The following is a 20,249-nucleotide window of genomic DNA, read 5'->3' as shown; positions in this document are numbered from 1 at the left end:
ATACTTCAGATATTGTTAACTATATGTGCACCTGAATGTCAACTACTATAAGGAATATCAGACATAGTTTTTCACTAGAGAAGTATGCGGTTCTTTATAGGGGCTGGCTGAAAATATTTCATAGTCATAGATGCCCTCTCCTAATTGGGATATAAGAGTAAGAGAGTCTCGCTGCTGAACTATAGAATATGTAGAGTTCTGTTTTATCTGTGTCCCATCTTAAGACAGGGTTCTGCCTAAAGAAAAGGTAACAAACAGATTTTGACATCAGAATATTGTTTAATATGCTTCAGAGTGAAACTTTGATAGGAGGTGCTTGAAAATGTGCCTAAAATACGTGAGAGTTTATCAATTTTTTGAAATAGGTTGTATGACTGATCTGTAAACCTGCTTGTTAGTAAACATTATGTATGTGGCCGAATTCACTTGCAACTCACTCTCATTATACCGTATCACCTAATGATAGAGTTGGGGGTAAAGAGCTGTGTAGTTCTCACCCATTCATACTTAGCTTGCCAGTTCAAAATCTCTCTCCATATACAAATCCACCTCCTTACCTCACTTGACTAAGGAGTAAATATGTGTTCTTTATAAAATACTAAATGTAGGAATTTTATTCAAGTAAATGTATTTATATACACATGCATATATAAATTCATGTATATATTCATTCCAGTTTGGTGGAATGAATTCCATTAATGAATTATTAATGTAAATCCATTCCCTTTACATTAATAAAAATTTATATAATAACACAATAGAGTACACAGTTTCATATTAAGAAATATTTTTAAGTGGATGAATTAAGTAAATAAAACTGTTCACTGAACAAATACATAAAGAACTGGTTCCCAAATTTTATAGCTCACAAAGATTTTAAAGGCCCTGAGAGAACATTTCTCTGATGTAAGCAAACTGAATCAGTATTTCACAAATGCTGTTTTTCTTTTCCTTCAAAGGAAATGCCATGACCTAAATTTAAAAACAAAGCTCTTTTAGTCACTGTTTTTATTGACAGGAGGGAGTGAAACAGTCTTACCTCCAAGTGGTACCCAACTCTGATGAAGGCACACAGTGGGTCAAAAGCTCCAGTGCCACAGGCGAGAAGGTGTGTCCTATTATAGTGATGCAAAACCCGGACAAAATTGGCACATTCACTCTGAAGCAGAAAAAAGAAGACATTGGTTGGTAGAATGTTTAGCCCTTTTAAAAATTTTTTTTTGTGTTTCCTAACCCCAGAAATCTCATGTTTAAGTCTCCCATGGCCAGAGGGACAGGTGAAAAAAGTACAAGGCCCAGTGGAAGAAGGGACCTGGGTGATGGGTGCCCATTTTTGTTAGCAGCTATGGAGGAATTACATTTAATAATGCAAGTAAAACATTTTCAAGAATTCCAGTATACAACTGAGAAATATAAAAGCACTGTTCAGAATCTTTAATCTTTGTTCAAGCATAAAGATTTACACAGCAGTATGTTCTACTAAGTAATTAAGTTATTCCCAATGCTGTTATTTTTTTAAAGTATATATAAACAATGAATCAGCATAAAGTCAGAAAACCAATAATTAGAAAAAGCTTCTTTACTCAAAAGAAAACATATGCACACTGTAGAGCATTACAGAGTTTTAATGTTTGTAAAGTAAGTCAAATCTTCAAATATAAATTCACACAAAACACAATCACAGAATATTTTCATGTAAATAGAAAGGTAGCTAATAAAAGTAAGATGTTATAGCGATTACACTAAGATCACGGTCCAAGGATCAGCAGACTTTTTCCATGAAGGACTATATAGTATATGTATTTAGCTTAATGTGTGGTATGATACTACTCATATTGTGGTTGTGACTACCTACCTCTGCAGCTATAGTGTGAAAGCAGCAATAGACAATACACCAATGAATGTGCATGTCTGTGTTCTAATAAAACTTTATTTATGGCAGGCCACATTTAGCCCAGGAGCTCTAGTTTACACATATTTGTATTCCCCAGTTAAACACAGTACCTAACATATATTACATGCTTCACAATGTTTTAATATATCAGTCACTAGGCAAGTTTTATGATCAGTATGCTACATGAAAAAAAGTTTAAAAATCCCTTCAAACCAATTTGGCTGAAATTAATTCTTGCAAACACCTTATTGGCAAATTAGGTATTGCTACTTCATTTAAAACAAATTATGAGAAGCATGCTAAACTCTTTTAGTGTTAAATATTATTTTGATATTAATACATATCATAATGCAATAATCAGTAAATGTGGTGTTTCATAAGGACAGATTGTGACTTTAAAGTCTCTAATATAACAGTGTTAGGATAAAAAGCCAGCAGAACCATGCCATCATAAATGATTCAGGTTATAACATTACCAACCTGACTATCCAGGGCACATATTTATTTCTTCGATTTCCCACTCATGTAGCATTTTAGTCTATGAGTGACCCATATAGTTGAAATAATCTATTTCTCCCAGGCATGGGGACAATGTCCTATTCTCATATTGCTATAAACACCTGCTTTTCATCTCTTGAAACACTGACATCTTGAGTGAACCAATTATGTCACATTTTGGCTCAGCTAGGCTTATATGGACACAGTCTTAGAGTATGTTCAATCAGTCAGCATCATACTGAGGACCAAGCCAGAAATGATGTCTTGACTCATTCCTTGGCTATGACCCAGTTGCTACAGAAAATTGAGTTGGTATAATGTGTCTTAGTTTTTTACATTATATTTTGTTTTCTCCTTGAAAAACAGGGTAAGTTTACTTTCAAAAGGAGATACGTATGCCTTTCTCCAAAGATGTGTAATGGCGTCATTGGCCAGCTATAGCTAGTGGGTGAAGGTCCCTCCTTTACTCCTGTTTGGTGTTCTGGCAACTCTGAGAGGGATGGTGCTACTGACAACCTTTCCCCTCACACACCACAGAGGAGCCACAGGGAAATGGAATGCCACATCTGAAAGTAGGAAAGACCCTCCAATATTTGTGGAATACATGAGGCATGTTTGCTGCTTTTGCCTTCTTTCAAATTGTTTTTCTACATTCTCCTTTTGCTTCTGCATATTTCTAACTTACCAAAGTGAAATAAAATCTTAGAGTATGCTTAGCTTTTCCTCATATTACAAAACTACCCACAATTGTTTTTTCCAAATACTTAGAAATTAAACATTATTATGAAGAATATATATTTTATTCCTGACATAAATTGCATATATAATTTTTAAAACAACTTAGAAGTTAGGGATTCAGTTCTTTGTGATTGATGGGAGATTTATTTGATGATTTGCTTAATTTACAATGAATACTACTTACTGCATCTTTTCCTTTCATTATACATTCTTCTATTTTTAGTGATGTACTGGGCCAGTATATCTGAAATAAAAGATAATGGACTGTTATGCAACTGCATATAAAAATAAGCCACACTGAAACACCATTTCATTTCTTTCTGCAATTCAATACATGTTCATTTGTTCTATTTTCTGAAAGGATAAAGCAAGACTATCTTCTTTACATCATTATTTGCACAATTAAGACAACTATTTTTGTTTTCACTTCATGCTAAACCTTATTTAAAAAATGTTTTTGAAGCTTGAACTAATGTCTCAGCCCTTCAGAGGCCATGCACACTTTAACCAACCCTGTTCTGTACTTAACCTACTTTACAAAACCTCTGCAATCCAGGCTGTCTCCTGAACCTGTCTGTCCCTTTAAGTCAGGCATCGACTTGAGTTCCTTTTGCATTTTTACTATTTAGCCCAGAGCTTGATGTGTGCTGGACTCAGTAATATTTGCTGCATGAACAGATTTAGGGATTAATGACTACTAAGTGCTTATTTATAATGTTTCAGCTAATAATATACCACATAAAGGTTTTACTTTTTTAAAAATTATTGTTCTATTACAATTGTCCCAATTTTCCCATGTTTTTCTCCCCTGCCCCATCCATTCCCTCACTCCCACAGTTAATCCCTATCCTGTTGTCCATGTCCATGGGTCATTTATACCTGTTCCTTAACTACATCCTTCCCCTTCTTCCCTCATTTATCCCCCTCCTGCCTCCCCTCTGGTCCCTGTCAGTTTTTTTCCTTGTTTCCATGTCTCTGGTTTTATTTTGCTCCTTTGTTTGTTTTGTTCATTAGGTTACTGTAATAGGTGAGATCATATGGCATTTTTCTTTCACTGCCCAGCTTATTTCACTCAGCATAATACTCTCCAGCTCTGTCTATGCTTTCACACAAGGTAGGAGTCCTTCCTTCCTTCCTTCCTTCCTTCCTTCCTTCCTTCCTTCCTTCCTTCCTTCCTTCCTTTCTTTCTTTTCCTTCCTTTCTTTCTTTTCCTTCCTTCCTTCCTTCCTTTCTTTTTTCTTTTCCTTTCCTTTCCTTTCCTTTCCTTTCCTTTCCTTTCCTTTCCTTTCCTTCCCTTTTCTTTCCTTTCCTTTCCTTTCTCTCTCTCTCTCTCTCTCTCTCTCTCTCTCTCTCTCTCTCTCTCTCTTTCTTTCTTTCTTTCTTTCTTTCTGCGGCATAATATTCCATTGTGTAAATGTACCACGGTTTTTTGATCCACTCATTTACTGATGGGTACTTAGGCTGTTTCTAACACTTGTCTATTGTGAATAATGCTGCTATGAACATAGGGGTTCATAGGTTCTTTTGGATTGGTGCTTCAGGATTCTTAGTGTATAATTCCAGCAGTGGACTTACTGGGTCGAAAGGCAGTTCTGTTTTTAGTTTTTTGAGGAAATTCCATACTGTTTTCCATAGTGACTACACCAGTCTGCATTGTCATCAACAATGCACTAGGGTTTTCTTTTCTCTACATCCTTGCTAGCACTTGCTGCTTGTTCATTTGTTAATGATGGCCATTCTGACCAGTGTGAAGTGGTATCTCATGGTGACTTTAATTTGCATCTCTCTGATGGCTAGTGATGCTAAGCATCCTTTCATATGTCTTTGGCCCTTTGTATGTCCTGGGGGAAGTGTCTGCTCAGGTCTTTGCCCATTTTTTAATTGGATTATTTCTTCCTGGCCTGGAGTCCTATGAGTTCTTTACACATTTTGGAGATCAAACCCTTGTCTGTGGTATTGTTGACAAGTGTGTTTTCCCATATGGTTTGTTCCCTTTTCATTTTGACAATGTTTTCTTTAGCTGTGTAGAAACTTTTTAATTTGCTGTAGTCCCATTTGTTTATTCTATCCTTTACTTCCCTTGCCTTGGGGGATGTATCAGTGAAAATATTGCTGGGTAGGATATCTGACATTTTACTGCCTAAGTTTTCCTCTCAGACCTTTATGGTGTCATGGCTTATGTGTAAGTCTTTTATCTATTATCAGTTTATTCTGGGGTATGGTGTAAGTTGGTGGTCTAATTTCTTTCTTTCTTTTCTTTTCTTTTTTCTTTTTTTTTGGCATGGACCATTCCAGATGTCCCAGCACCATTTACTGAAGAGACTGTCTTTACTCCATTTTATACCTCTGCCCCCTTTGTCAAATATTAATTGACTAGAGACATAGGCTCATTTCTGGGCTCTCTATTCTGTTCCATTGATCCATGTGTCTATTCTTATGCCAGCACCAGACTGTTTTTATTACAGTGACCTTGAAGTATAGTTTGATATGAGGTATTGTGATCCCTCCTACTTTGTTCTTCTTTCTCAAAATTGCTGAGGCTATTCAGGGTCATGGAAGTTTTATTTTTTAAAACATTAACCCTAACAATTTCTCACTGGATTTCAGATATTTTCAACTACATTTCAAGTTTATTGATTTCTTCCTTGAAGAGGAAGAATACAATAAGTATTTCTGTTTTATCTCCAACTATATCTAGCACTTTGCTGGGGTCACAAGCAGAAATCATTCAATACTTCTTATCTGATGCCACAAATTTCTGACTGTGAAATGTAATCTTAATGAAAGAAATTTTCTTTTTCTTCACTTATTAGGCTGCTTTTGTTCCTTTTTTTGCTTATGATAGAATTAATTATACTATATACCAGACAATGTGGTAAGAACTGTATTTTAGTTTTTCTTTCTTTCACATGATAAACTCATGAGCAAATGTAATGGGGTACAGAGTAGGGGGTTCCCAAAATAGCAGAGCATAGGCCACCACAAACCTAGATTGAGAGCAGGGGTTAGTAGACAGTACAGTGTTTAAGATAGTTTACATAATAGTGGCAAATTAATAGCTGTGCTGCCACTCCAGGCAAAAGGTATACATGACTTTCTGAGAGTATAGTGACTTGTGACATAGCCAGGGGAGGTGGATGCCCTGTGTCAAGGGGAACTCTTGCCCTGACTAAAGATGGAAGCTGAAAGAAGGTAAAAGATACTAAAAAGATACAGGGGAACTGGCAAAAGTAGCAAATTATAGGTGGGGCTGGATATGAGGTCACATAGGAAGTTCCAGTCTGAGCATTTAAAATAACGGCCATCTGAAAGACAAGGGTTTTTTCTGCCACGTAGCCTGTGGTAGTTAAGGAGGAAGATGCCACGTGGTCTAGAGTGAGGTAGCAGCCATATGGGCAGGAGGAAAGAGTGTAAGGAGAGAGCTGCTGGAGCTATGTGGTAACCTGCCTAACCAAGCATGGATTCATGGGAGGTTCTGAGAGCAGAACTGGGCCTCTTAAGCTACAGACTTTTGCTTCCCTGAAGAACGAACAGTAAGGCACTCTCTTGGGATGTGTGCCTCCCTGGACTCCACCATGATCCAGTGTAACATGGCACGTGTTTCCCTGAATGACTGCATGGAGGCTGAAGACAACGTACAGCAGATCCAGAAGGGAAGAGCTGCGCCAGAGGACAGGGACTCTGAAGCCCACAAGAGCACATTCCAGAGGGGATGGAGATCTGCTGGGGCAGCTGGCCTGAGAACAGATAAGGAAAACCTCTGGGCATAGTTTTTGCTTTTAGGCTGGTGGGGAGCAAGGGAAGGGCTGCTCTCGTGGGAGAACAGGGCTCTGAGCAGGAGTGCTCTCAGCCTCCCTGAGGTTGGAACTCGGTTAATAAAAACCTGTTTCCTTCAATGCAAATTGTTGGGGTCTAGTGTCACAATGCCATGTGGACAAACTCCAGTTTGCTCAGTTACACAAAGGTTTGAGTTTATTTAATTCACAGCTCGTTATTATCATTGACTTTAAAAGATTCCTCTCTTATTTTATTTATTTCCTTCCTTCCTGCACCATGTTTTACTTGTATCTCTGCAAAGAACAATTATTGTAAATTGTTACTGGGTACTATTCTTTGTTTTCATATTCTTATAAAATGTATATATAATTGCTTTTTGTGCATATTTTAAAATTTATGTAAATGGTATTTTCAAATTTATGTAAAGTCTTTCTCATCTTTTTCATCAAAACTGGGTTTTTTAAATCGCTCTACATAGTTCTTTGTATACATATAGTCTCCTGTTTCTAATTGCTTTGTAATATTCAAAGTGTGGATCCCTGTACACATTTATTTATCTACTCTCCCAGGGATGGACACCCAGAGGGCCGCCAAGTCTCTACCACATAAAACACATGGTGCATCTCTGCACATTTCCCTTTGATGTCTGTATAAGAATGTTATTGGTATGTATAACCAGAAGCAGAATCCTTGGGTCTTCGAGCAAGCATATATTCAATTTGGATGTAGTGCCAGACTGCTCTCCAGAATGGTAACATTTTTATATTCCACCAGCAATCTTCACTGACACTTGGAATTACCAGCTTTCTAAAGTTTGTGCTAACGACTTTAGATTCAACATTTAATTTAATCCTTACCACAACTTTATCAAGGAAGTTGGACTATTTTGTAGTTTCTTTACAAAATTGGATATTTCTCTGTCCAATCCCATCATGTAGAGTAGATATATGGGTGGAAACCAAGGGATGTGATCCATTTAAGTAACTGTAGCAATTGCTAAACTCCTGATGTTTCCAGTACCCCAAGACCTTAAGCCTCCTAGTTAATAATACTTAATAGGGGTACCTGCTGGATCAATCACCCTACCCTACTACACTAAAATACTTGTCAGCCCCCTTTCTGCATGTCTCAGAGTTCTATGGGGTAGAACTCAATGCTAACGTATCACTTTCACAAACTCTGCTAGTGAGGTGATGATCCTATTTTGAGAATGTCAGCTCTCAACAGAACACCTTACAGTTTTTCTTCATTACCTCCAAAAGCCTGTACCTTGGATCCACATACACTGGCCTAAGGAACTCCTAAGATGTTCTCTCTTCCTCTTCTTCCCATATGGCTGCTTTGAACCAGGCTACATCAATATTTGTTTGGTTCCTGGTTTTTGTTTTGTTGTGTTGTGTTTTTGCATGCAATCACCTTCCACTCTCCAGTCAACATTTTGATGAAAGAATTGAAATGTCCCAGTAGAGTAGCCTGGGCCTCTCAAGATACTATTTCTAAAATTATCCTTTTCTCCTCAGGATGCTTAAAAGTCCTCAGGGCCTACATTGAGAAGAGCTCATGTATAGCTTCCTAGTACCTAGTGTCAAAGTTTACTGTTGGTCATCTCTATTGCATACTCTTTTTCCATGGCAATTTGTTTGTTCCCAAAAGACTACTGTCATGTTTCTGATATCTCCTCCTCCCGCCTCCCACCATTCCACTGTGGGCTCTGCTAGCCTGGAAGGACATTATGGTTATTTAACTACATATTAGATGTTGCTGATCGAAGGTACTTTTTCTTTTGCGAGCACACTATTTAATTATTTTTAATTAGTGCCCAACATTCAAAAGTAAGAACTTTTACATCCAGATTCACATTTCTTGTTTCTCTAGAAAAACATGAAGACAGGCACCAGGCTTGCATTCCTGTGTGGCAACACTGCTCTGCAGCTGAAACTCTGAAGTCTTCTTTCAGTGGAGCAGACACTGATTTGCGTCAGACTGTCTGCCCTGTAGGCATTTTAGTTTTTGAAATATGATATATGTGTTTGAATTCCATATATGATCAAGATTTAAACTTTTTAAAAACTGTGCCCCATAAAATATCAGGTTAGGCACTTACATGCTGCCTAACCTGCAGAACTGGAAAAGGCTTGTCATTTACCTTGCTCACTGTGTAGCCAAATCCAGTCCCTGGTACATGAAAAATATTGGGAATTTATAAAGTGGGGACAGTAGCACTTTATTATGGTAATCCTTATATGATTACACTTATTATCATAGGAGTAAGCACACTATGCTTTGAATTATAGGCACATAATGTTACTTTTATGTTCTCATTAGTATAGTAGCCCACACCCCACCAAATTTCTTACTAATAATATTCAGCATAAGATGTTCTCTTGCTTTCCTAATGCAGTGTATAGACTTTTAAATGAAAACATGTGAGCTTTTATATTTATGTTGTGACAGAAAAAAGACAAAGAAAAGAAAGTAAGGATATAAAAGAAAATCAACTAAGGAGCCAAATCCCATGCATAAAATCCTAGAATCAATTTTCTTAATTATAGCAGTGAATCCATCAATGGATAATGGATAATTCAGGAAACATATCACATAAATACAACAATGTCAGGTTCAGGTGTAGCCTTGCATTAGCCTGAGGAGAATCACTGTAGAGCAGAGGTCCTGGAACTGAAGCTGTAGAATTTACAAACTTTACTGATTCATTATTTTAGAAAAAAAATTCTTGCATGAAAGGGTAGATTTTCTCAGGCAATTTTAAAATCCATTCTAACTTAAGATTCAGTTTGGTTTTAGAATTATGATTTTACTGTGGATACATAAATTATTCAAAAGGATATGCTAGAAAATGTGTGTGTAAAGAAAATACAAATTCATTTTAGGATCATCTATCATTGTAAAGGTTTTCATGACTAATTCATTTATTGCTATGAATAAATTAGAGAATACCTCATCTGTAATTCAGAACAATGCTTTATGTTCTTAACATATACAACTTATGAAATGCAGGGCTCTGTCTTCTTGGAATATTAGCATTTCTTCTTCCTCATTTTTCATCATTATGAAAATAATGTTTTACACTGGATTTCCAAAATTTCTATGTAGTAGATAACTTAATCAATGCTTTGGAAAAAATGCACTGACTTCAGGTTTTCAATGATAAAATAATATCCAGGCCAACAACAAAAAAAAGCCTGAATATATAGTCACATATTTTCCTAAATCACTGCTTCATAATAGTTCTTTCCAGGACTATGTAGACACACTGTTTGAGGATAATTCTCTATAGCGTTCTACACATCTACTTTTGTTCTACACTCTCTTTTCAAACAGCCTTGGAAGATAAAGCTAGAATCTCCTTCCAGGGAAGATTGGAGATTGCTTCCTGACCGGGATAATAAAGAAATGTCTCTCTCTGGGCAAAGGTTAAACATATTTACTAGCAGCCCCCTTATAAGATTGGGAGTTTCTAAGTTTGAGTTGGTTAATTTGGTTGTAACACATATTCACTGTATGTGTAGCACCCTCCTAGGCTGGTAGGCCTTATGCCCTCTGGGACTTGAGAGGGGAACAAGGAGGTCCTGCTGCAGGCTGTGCTGTGAGTAATGAAGTCCTTTGTCTCTGACCCAGTGGTCTCATGTTTTCTGCCAGCATTTGAGAAACTACGACAGGCTACCTTGTCTGGAAGAAGAGAAAAAATGTCAGATGCTTTATAGTTCTGGACAGAAAGGAAGGATAATATGTAATATAATGGTGAAGAAATACATGGCTTTTCTAGGGTTGTCAGATGTGTTGTTTCTAGCAGCAAACCTAACAAAAGACAGCTGTGCTATGTGTAACAAAATTATTATGTCAGGCACATTTTATAAAGTGTTTTACAAAAGAACCTTTCCTGACAGCTTTTTTTATAGATAGTATTTTTTACCTCCTTTGATTCTCTATATTGTTTTTCTTACTTTCTCCACCTAAGGCTTCAATGATTTGTGTACTTAAGTTCACCTTTTTTTGTTAGACTCTAAGTTACAGACAGCAAGGCAGTGACTTACTTCCGTACCCCTACCAATGCCTACCTGGCACAATGCCTTAAGTGCAGTCACTGCTTATTCCATGTCAATTGATTAACTTGTATTAATCAACATATCCTTATCACATTCTTTAAAAAGTCTAACTGGAAGAGATTACAGTAAAGTTTGAGAAATAAGATTCATTGACATGAAAATGCTATAATCCATGTCAAATGAATGAGAAAAGTAATTCCCAGTTTAATCAGCAAGAATATTCTATAGGATTGTAACAATACTCTATGCTGTGAAACACTGCTAAAGTTTCTAAGGGCAGACAAAAGTATCTTAACCAAATAACTCTGGGTAGATGACAGCTAGAGACATAGAAGATGAAACTAGGAGCACTCGCCACCATGAGGTCCAAAACATTTTAGAAATCTCCAAAGGAACAATGTAATTATAGATTTATTGTATTAATTTGTTTAAAATTTTATTTATTGATTGATTTTAGAGAGAGAGAGAGACACTGACTTACTCACTCATTGGTTGATTCTGATGTGTTCTGACCAAGGATTGAACCAGCCACCTTGGCGTATCAGGACAATACTCTAACCAACTTAGCTAGTTGACCAGGGATAATGTAGTTTGTTTAAAACAAAATTTAACAGGCTCAGGATTGCATTAAAATATTTACTCAGGTGAGAAAAAATGAGAGAAAGACCTCATTGGAAATGGAAAGTTATTTTAAAGGCATTATGTACAAATGTTAGAAAAGATAGCAAGGAAAATGATTTCCTTTACTTTTTTTGGCAGTCAGGATGTCTTTTGATTCTACTCCAGTGTTTAGCATCAATGAAACCCATAAAATTAACATATTTCTTCTGTACAAAACATTTTAAAGGCAATTAAGCAACCAGGTGTAATTATATTTCCAAATACTTTGCACCCAAAAGGTGCAAAAAGCAAAAGGCTAAATATACAACATTTCATTACAATATTCCTCCAAAACAATTTAATTGTTTCAATGCATATTAAAAGGCCATGTTCTATTCTTGCATATCTCTAAGTAAAAAGCTAAAATAAAATTTAAAAAAAATTAAATTTCAAAGCAACTTTTCTGGACTCTACTGAGTCTCATAATCATACCACAATGAACAATTTAACAACTTATTGTCACATGTAGTTATGACATACAGAGATTTAGTAGAGCAAGAACAAACAAATAAAAAAGAAATAATTTTACTGTCAAAAAGAAGATGATTTCTCATTATATTTAAAATAATAATATTGGGCTGGATGGGGCAGTAGAGGGACTGAGCAAATAAAGTAAAATAAAATAATATAATCATTCAGTTATTATAAGTCTCTTCATGAAATACATTTGACTAAGACATTATTATAATTTCATCTAATATTCTCTTCCTAATTCTATTATTCTAATTAAAACACGTGTTTATATTTTAGTTTTTCTTTCTACATTTTACATACGAGTTTACGGTACCAGTGTCCATCAATGTATATATTAATTTTGTCCTATAAGTACCATTGCAATGGAGAGAATAGATTTTATTTTTTACAGTAAGTCTGTCTAAGGGCTTCTTCTGTAGAGGAGAGAGCACCTGAACAGGTTAGACTTTGCTGCTATGGTGGGCTCAAAATGTGTCAGACAGTTTTCATCATCTGCCACAGAGTGTTGCTTGCAAAGAATGTATTTTAAATATAACACATTAAGAATACTAATGGTTTATAATTGGTAGTCTTTAACTTGACACATATTATCCTTTTAGTGTTTATGCTTTTATACTTAATATAATGACTGTCATTATTCAAGTAGTTTATATGCCAGAATTATAATTTTGGGGGTTATAAACACTATTTGTACTTGAAATGCTTATACTACAAAGCATTTGAATTAAAACAATATTATTACTATACAAATATTACTGGCATATCACATGCCCTTTTTAATGGATGAAATTTACTCAATTGCTATCATTAATAAGAAATATCATCTGCTACTTATATACAAGTTACAGTTTAATGCCTTTCTCCCACCCAATAAAAAATTAAATTCTAAAATATGATATTTTTACCATTGATGCAAACTGAGAAAGCATAAATATTTTTAAATTTAATTATTGTTCAAGTACAGTTTTCTGTCTTATATTCCCTGCTTTACCTACCCCCCCATTGCTCCCCACCCTCCCTCCCATTTCCACCCCCTACCTTAGTTATTGTCCATGTGTCCTTTATACTTGTTCCTGTGAATCCTTCCCCTTTTCCCTTGTGATTCTCTCCCCTCTCCCCTCTGGACCCCGTCAGCCTGTTCTGTATTTCAGTGTCTTTGGTCATATTTTGCTTGCTCGTTTGTTTTGTTGTTTAGGTTCCTGTTAAAGGTGATATCATATGGTATTTGTCTTTCACTGCCTGGCTTATTTCACTCAGCATAATGCTTTCCAGTTCCATCCATAATGTTGCAAAGGGTAGGAGCTCCTTCTTTCTTTCTGCAGCATAGAATTCCATTGTGTAAATGTACCATAGTTTTTTGGATCCACTCATTTATTGATGGGCACCTAGGTTGCTTCCAGCTCTTGGCTATTGTAAATTGTGCTGCAATGAACATTGGGGTGCATAGGTTCTTTTGGATTGGTGTTTAAGGAGTCTTAGGATATACTCCTAACAATGGAATTGCTGGGTCAAATGGCATGTTCATTTTTAGTTTTCTGAGAAAATTCCATACTGTTTTCCATAATAGTTGTACCAGTCTGCAATCCCACCAACAGTGAACTAAGGTCCCCGTTTCCCCACAACCTCTCCAGCACTTGTTGTGTGTTTCTTTGTTTATGATAGCCATTTTGACTGGTGTAAAGTGGTATCTCATTGTGGTTTTAATTTGCATCTCTCTGATAGCTAGCGATATCGAGCGTCTTTTCATGTGTGTCTGGATCCTCTGTATGTCCTCCTTGCAGAAGTGTCTGTTCAAGTACTTTGCCCATTTTTTAACTGTGTTGCTTGTCTTCTTAGAGTGGAGTCATGTAAGTTCTTTGTATATTTTGGAGACTAAACCTTTGTTTGAGGTATCATTGGCAAATATGTTTTCCCAAACAGTTGCTTTTCTTTTTATCTTAATACTGTTTTCTTTAGCTGTGCAGAAGCTTTTTATTTTGATGAGGTCCCATTTGTTTATTTTCTCCTTTATGTCCCTTGCTCTAGGGAACATATCAGTAAAAATGTTGCTATGTGAAACATCTGAGATTGTCCCTGCCAGTGTTTTCCCCTAGGACTTTAATGGTGCCACGGCTTATATTTAAGTCTTTTATCCACCCTAAATTTATTTTGGTGTATGGTGTAAGTCGGTGTTCAAGTTTCATTTTTTTGCATATAGCTGTCCAGTTCTCCCAACACCATTTGTTGAAGAGGCTATTTTTACCCCATTTTATGTTAGTGCCCCCTTTGTTGAATATTAATTGACTGTAGAGAGTTGGGTTTATTTCTCAGCTCTCTGTTCTATTCCATTGGTCTATGTGCCTGTTTTTATGCCAGTACCAGGCTGTTTTGATTACAGTGGCCTTGTAATACAGTTTAATACCAGGTATTGTGATCCTTCCTACTTTGTCCTTTTTTCCTCAAAATCGCAGCTGCTATTCAGGGTCTTTTATGGTTCCATATAAAATTTTGAAGTGTTTGTTCCATGTCTGTGAAACATGCCATTGGTACTTTAATAGGTATTGCATTGAATCTGTAAATTGCTTTGGGTAGTATGGACATTTCGATGATGTTAATTCTTCCAATCCATGAACAGGATATATGTTTCCATTTGTTTGTGTCTTCCTTGATTTCTTTCTTCAGTGCTGTGTAGTTTTCTGGATACAGGTCTTTTACCTCCTTGGTTAGGTTTATTCCCAGATATTTTATTTTTGTTTTTGCTATATCAAATGGAATTTTTTTCTTGATTTCTGCTTCTGCTGATTCATTGTTAGTATACAAAAATGCCTTTGATTTCTGGATATTGACTTTGTAACCCATTGTTTTGCTAAATTCATTTATTAGTTTGAGCAGTTTTTTGGTAGAGTCTATAGGATTTTCCATGTACACTATTATGTCATCTGCAAACAATGACAGTTTTGTTTCCTCCTTTCTGATTTGGATGCCTTTTATTTCCTTTTCTTGTCTGATCGCTGAGGCTAAAACTTCCAATACTATATTGAATAGAAGTGGTGAAAGTGGACAACCTTGTCTTGTTCCTGATCTTAGTGAAAAAGATTTTAGTTTTTGCCCATTGAGTATGATGTTGGCTGTAGGTCTGTCATATGGCCTTTATTATATTGAGGAATGCTCCCTCTATTCCCACTCGAAAGCATATATATTATTATAAACATGTGTTTAACAGAGATCTATCTACAGATATCCAAATTAAGCAGTGTAATTTTAGGTTAAAATAATATGGTAAGAGTAATTGTAGGGAAAAAGCTGAAATTTAGAAACAGAAAAAGTTGGGTGAAAATTTGTTTTAATTAGTTCATTACTAAATATGGAATATTCTATAAAGTTCCATAAAATATAGCTCAAATAAACAAACATTCACTTGTACTTTCTTTGTAGAATAAAAAAAATATAGACCTCAAAGTAGTTAATAATTTTGATTTGCTTTTAGAAAATCTTAGTAATTTTTAAATGTGCACAGGTTACAAGGGGCCATATGGACAGAAGAGAGACAAGCTAATCTCTTTCCTGTGGTTGAATACTATCGAGTTAGTCAGAAAGTCCATTATGTTTTTTTTCTGTCCAGTGGCTCTAGTATTGCTTAGTTGTCTATAACTTCATTTGAAACAATTTTGTTAGATAGTATTGTGACAGCTGTGATATCAGTGTATGTCTAAAAACACTTACCAAAATTGGCAAATTTTTGTGCACCCATTTTAAAATTGAAGATGGAAGAAAATATGCAACATTTTCAGTATGTAATGCTTTATCATTTCAAGAAAGGTAAAAATGCAACTGAAATGCAAACAAGAAAAGATTTTTACAGGGTATGGAAAAGGTGCTGTGACTGATAGAACATATCAGAAATGGTTTGTGAAGTTCCTTGGTACTACTGATATTTTGGCCAAATAATTCTTTGCTGTGTGTGGGGTTGTCTTTTATGCATTGGAAGATATTTAGCAGTACTTCTGGCCTCTATCCACTAGAAGCCAATAGTAAGAAAGAGCTGACATAGTCAAAATATCCAAATTAATAAAGTTATTATTGGTGTAGATAAAAAAATGTGTCTTTTATTTTATGGAAAAAAAATGTAACAGACTTTTTGGCCAACCAAATAGAACATCCTGGGCTCTCAACCTTTGTCATAAGCAAACAGGGGGAATACAGTTTCTTCTACTAGTCAGTAATTCTGTCCACCAGTATCACCAACATCTAATGGCTGTACTAGTTTCTTAGTGATTTTACTGAGGTAAATTGTAGTCATATAAAGCGAAAAAGAATCAGATGGAAAGACGTGTCATAACAAAGGCCAATTTGGGAGACACAAAGTTGACACCAAAGCAATAACCTGGTTCTCAATAATGTGATGTAGTGGGAAGAGCCTAGTCTTCTAAGAGGTATGGACCTGCTTTAAATTCTGTTACCTGGCTTCCTGGCTCTGTTCTCCTCCTTTCTTTTACACAACATGCTGCTACTAAACTGATCACAGTAAGCTACAACTCTAATTATGTTATGCCCATATTCAGAATCTCCTGATGGTTCCTGCATTGCCTGGAAGATTAGTTTGAACAACACAGCAGTCATTATTCTTCAGGATTTGTTCACAGGCACATTTCCATCTTTAACTCTCACTAGTCCCCTGTTCCTGCCCACGTGCCCTCACTTAACCTATTTATTTCAGCCTAGGATGTTGGTCATCATTTCAAATGGCCCCAAAGTGTCTGTCCTTCTTCCCCCTACTCACTCTATTCTCACTACTAATAAGTCTGAATAAGAATCCAATTATTATTCAAAAGCCCGCTTAAATTACGTCTCCTCCAGGAAACCACAACTCTCCGTTTTTTGTACTTTCTTAGCATTGTATTTGGACCTTGAGTTACATGCTATGAAATATATACGTACATGATATTTAGTTGTATGTGACATTTATATATCTTTTCTCCATTACATTACAAATATTTTATAGCTTATTTTATAGTCTCAAAGCTTAAGCCTCAGGACCCCTTACTGGCACCTTCTCTTTCATGACTCTGGGAGGGACCTTAGCAACTTTGAAATTTATAAGTTTGGATTAATTATATTTCCTGAAGAGGTCAACCAAATCATATACACTTCAGGCCTCACAAAATGAGGATTTACCCTTGAGTGCAAGCAAGTGATTCAGTTTCATCATCTGTGTGGCTACATCCTTGCTGGATGGCACCCTGGAGCTTCAACAGCCACACTAGTTTATTTAGTGCCCTAAGATGCAGTTTATAAAACCTCATCATTCTTCAGGTCTCATACCCTTATATAGTTTTCACAGGTCATTTCCTCCATAAAAGCCAGTCTTTCCAGCACGAAAGGCCTGAAGGTACAATTAGGCCAAAACAATAAAGGAGAATAAGTAGGCGATTCAATTTCCTCCACTCTAAAGGGGAATCACATTAAAGTGGAAAGCTGCTATCTCTTGGTTTTCATTCCACGCAGGAAGAAACAGCTCAGGAAAGTTATTAGGAGGTTTTGTGCACATACACACCTCTTGAAAGGTTGTGATACAGGTGTCCAGATACCCAGTCTGTGAGAGTTACGTGAGCCTGATCCAAGGACTACTATTGAAGAAGTACTTCCTTCCATAACACAGATTCTTAATCTTCTGGGTGTCAGATCCCTTGAGGGATCTTTCAGTATTCACATATTTTTAATTTTAACATGGGGACTGTGTTAGTTTGCTAGGCCTGTCATAACATCACCACAGACTGGACAGCTTAAACAACAGAAACGTATTTTGTTCTTAAGATTGGAAGTCCAAGATCAAGGTGTCAGCAGGATTGGTTTTTTCTGAAGGCTCTTTCCTTAACTTGCAAATGGCTGTTTTCTGTGCGCTCGAATGGTATTTCCTTTGTGGCTGTAGCCATTTTGCGTGGTCAGAATTTCCTCTCCTAACAAGGACACCTGTCAGCGTGGTTTAGGGCCCACACTAACAGGCTCATTTGAACTTAATCCCATCTCTGAAGGCACTATCTCCACATACAGTCACATTTTGTGATGCTGGGGGTTAGGGCTTAAACACAGGGATTTGGGGAGACACAATTCAATCTATAACAAAGATTATTCTATGGCTCTCGTATTTATGATACTTAGCTTAGAAATTCCTTCACAGAAAAGCAGAATGTGTACATGGTCTGAGAGAAAAAGAAGAAAGTGATATGGTGAACACTACAGTTACTGGTACCGAGACCATTCAAGGAAGGAGAGAAATGAGCACTAAATCTGACTGGAAGGAGAAGGTCGCTGTGTATATATATATGTGGCATGTATGAGCTACTTCCATAATGCGGAATCCTAATCTTCGGGGTAATCTCTTAATGTATATCTTCTGGCTGTGTTTACACACACAGAGCAGGTCCTCAAATCATACCACTTCATTATAATGTTGATGAGATGCCGTAGGAACTTAATTCTTATTTACAACAATTAGCCTATAGTAAAACAGGTTTCATTAGATGTCTCTTCTCCACAGACGCTAAAACCTACTGATGGCATTAAGTGAGGACTCGTGTGTGTGTGTGTGTGTGTTGTCTGAAGAGATCAATGTCCTCTTTTGAGAACTACAGAAAAAAATATCATTAAATAGAGAAAAAAGGAGTTAGAAAGACAGACAATATGGGCTCTACTCCATCTTGTGACTACAGACACAAAAGTAGAAAGACATAATCCAAAGAGGACAAACAGAAGTTAAATAGATTTCCCAAAGAAATGCTAGCAACATTTTGTAAGTTCATCAAGTGGACAAGTGCTGACTGGCATTGTACATACACTAAAAAGCTAAAATCTAAATGCCTGAAAGGTGAAGGGAGCCAATAAGCAAGTAAGTAATTCATGTTTTGAAGGAAATTTCAAAACTTCTCGGAAAGGCAGCTAGAGTCCCTATGAGATAAGAAGAAATGGTTCAAAAATCTGTATGATAAACAGTAAGGTTAGACAATTGAGAAAAGAAAAGCCTGACTATGTTGTATACCTGAAACCAATACAAAATAATATTAATTGTAAACTATAACTGAAAAAATGTAAAAAAAAAAAGTAAAAAAAATCTGACTTACAGCAGTCCTAGAAAGAGAGTCAAGAAGAAAAAGAAAAGAAGAAAAAAGTATCAAAGTCACAATGAATGCTTTCCAGAGCTGAAGGCCACGGGGCTCCCCCAGAGTATGTCCATTTTCATCCTAGCACAGTGGATGAAAAAGATCAAATCTAAGAGAAGTTTCAAAAACAGAGGCTCATGGGGTCAGTATTAGAGGGAGAGGGCGGCAGAAAACAGGTCATACAAAATTCTAAAATGAGACTTCTCAGCTGTTGTACCAAAAATTTAAATGCAATGAAGGCAACAGTTACATAATTCTGAAGAAAATTATTTTATCCTAGAATTTTATGTCTAACAATTATGTATAAAGTTTGGATAATATTATTTTAGAACATACAAAACTCAAAATTTTACTTTGAATCTTTCTTCAAGAAGGTAGGAGAAGGTGTGTTCAGTGAAATGTCAGAATAAACCCCCCAAAAGAAGACATGAGTTACATACAAGTTGGAAATTGAGGGGATGCTCAAGGATGATGGTGAAGTTCAAGTCCAGGTTGAAAAGAAAATCAGGAAGGATGGAAAACTGATGTCTTTTTTACCATATTGATAGGAGTATTAGAAATCTGGTAGAGAGTTTAGTAAAAAATTCTTGAAAGTAAAATAAAAGTCTAAGCAGTGAGGTAACATTTAATCCTAGGAAAAATCAGACAACTGCAAAAAGAAAAAAGAAAGAAGCATGACCTATTTTCCTAGTTCTAATAATGTAAATAATTGTGACAACTAAAAATGGTGGCACAGCTGCACAGAGATAGGGGCTGAGGGAGGGTTGCTGGTGAAGTGGGTCGTCGTAACGGAGCTGAGCCAGAGGCAGTGCAAGAAAGGAAACCTCATCTTCCTTAAGAGAAAATCAACAAAGAATGTCTAAAATCAATGGTATCAAGAAAATACAGCACACAAATTTCATTTAGAAATACGTGGGTAAGTACCAGGAGAAAGAGCAAATGAATTCTAAATGATTTCCTCTACTGATAAGGAACCGGAAGGCATGAAGGAATGATGCTTTTCATGGT

The 20,249-nt window shown here is 36.2% G+C and overlaps 1 protein-coding gene and 1 non-coding gene across 2 annotated transcripts in view; both read right to left on the bottom strand.

Annotated features, from left to right (window-relative positions):
• The window catches only part of SEMA3E (semaphorin 3E), a 256,905-nt gene that overhangs the window by 85,671 nt on the left and 150,985 nt on the right, over nucleotides 1–20,249 (bottom strand). Inside the window, exons 3-4 of the mRNA XM_037066143.1 lie at nucleotides 3,315–3,374; nucleotides 1,040–1,159 (exon numbers count right to left, since the gene is read on the bottom strand). Coding sequence (XP_036922038.1) covers nucleotides 1,040–1,159; nucleotides 3,315–3,374 — 180 coding nt within the window. The remainder of the gene's footprint in view (nucleotides 1–1,039; nucleotides 1,160–3,314; nucleotides 3,375–20,249) is intronic.
• On the bottom strand, nucleotides 12,493–12,616 carry LOC119001007 (small nucleolar RNA SNORA28). Its single transcript, XR_005069459.1, has one exon. It is a non-coding gene; the product is annotated as a small nucleolar RNA SNORA28 (small nucleolar RNA).

This window comes from Sturnira hondurensis, unplaced genomic scaffold (genome assembly GCF_014824575.4).
Source record: "Sturnira hondurensis isolate 20B ecotype Veracruz unplaced genomic scaffold, ASM1482457v3 Scaffold0016462, whole genome shotgun sequence".
Classification (NCBI taxonomy): domain Eukaryota; kingdom Metazoa; phylum Chordata; class Mammalia; order Chiroptera; family Phyllostomidae; genus Sturnira; species Sturnira hondurensis.
This window is presented reverse-complemented; position numbering and strand designations above follow the sequence as displayed.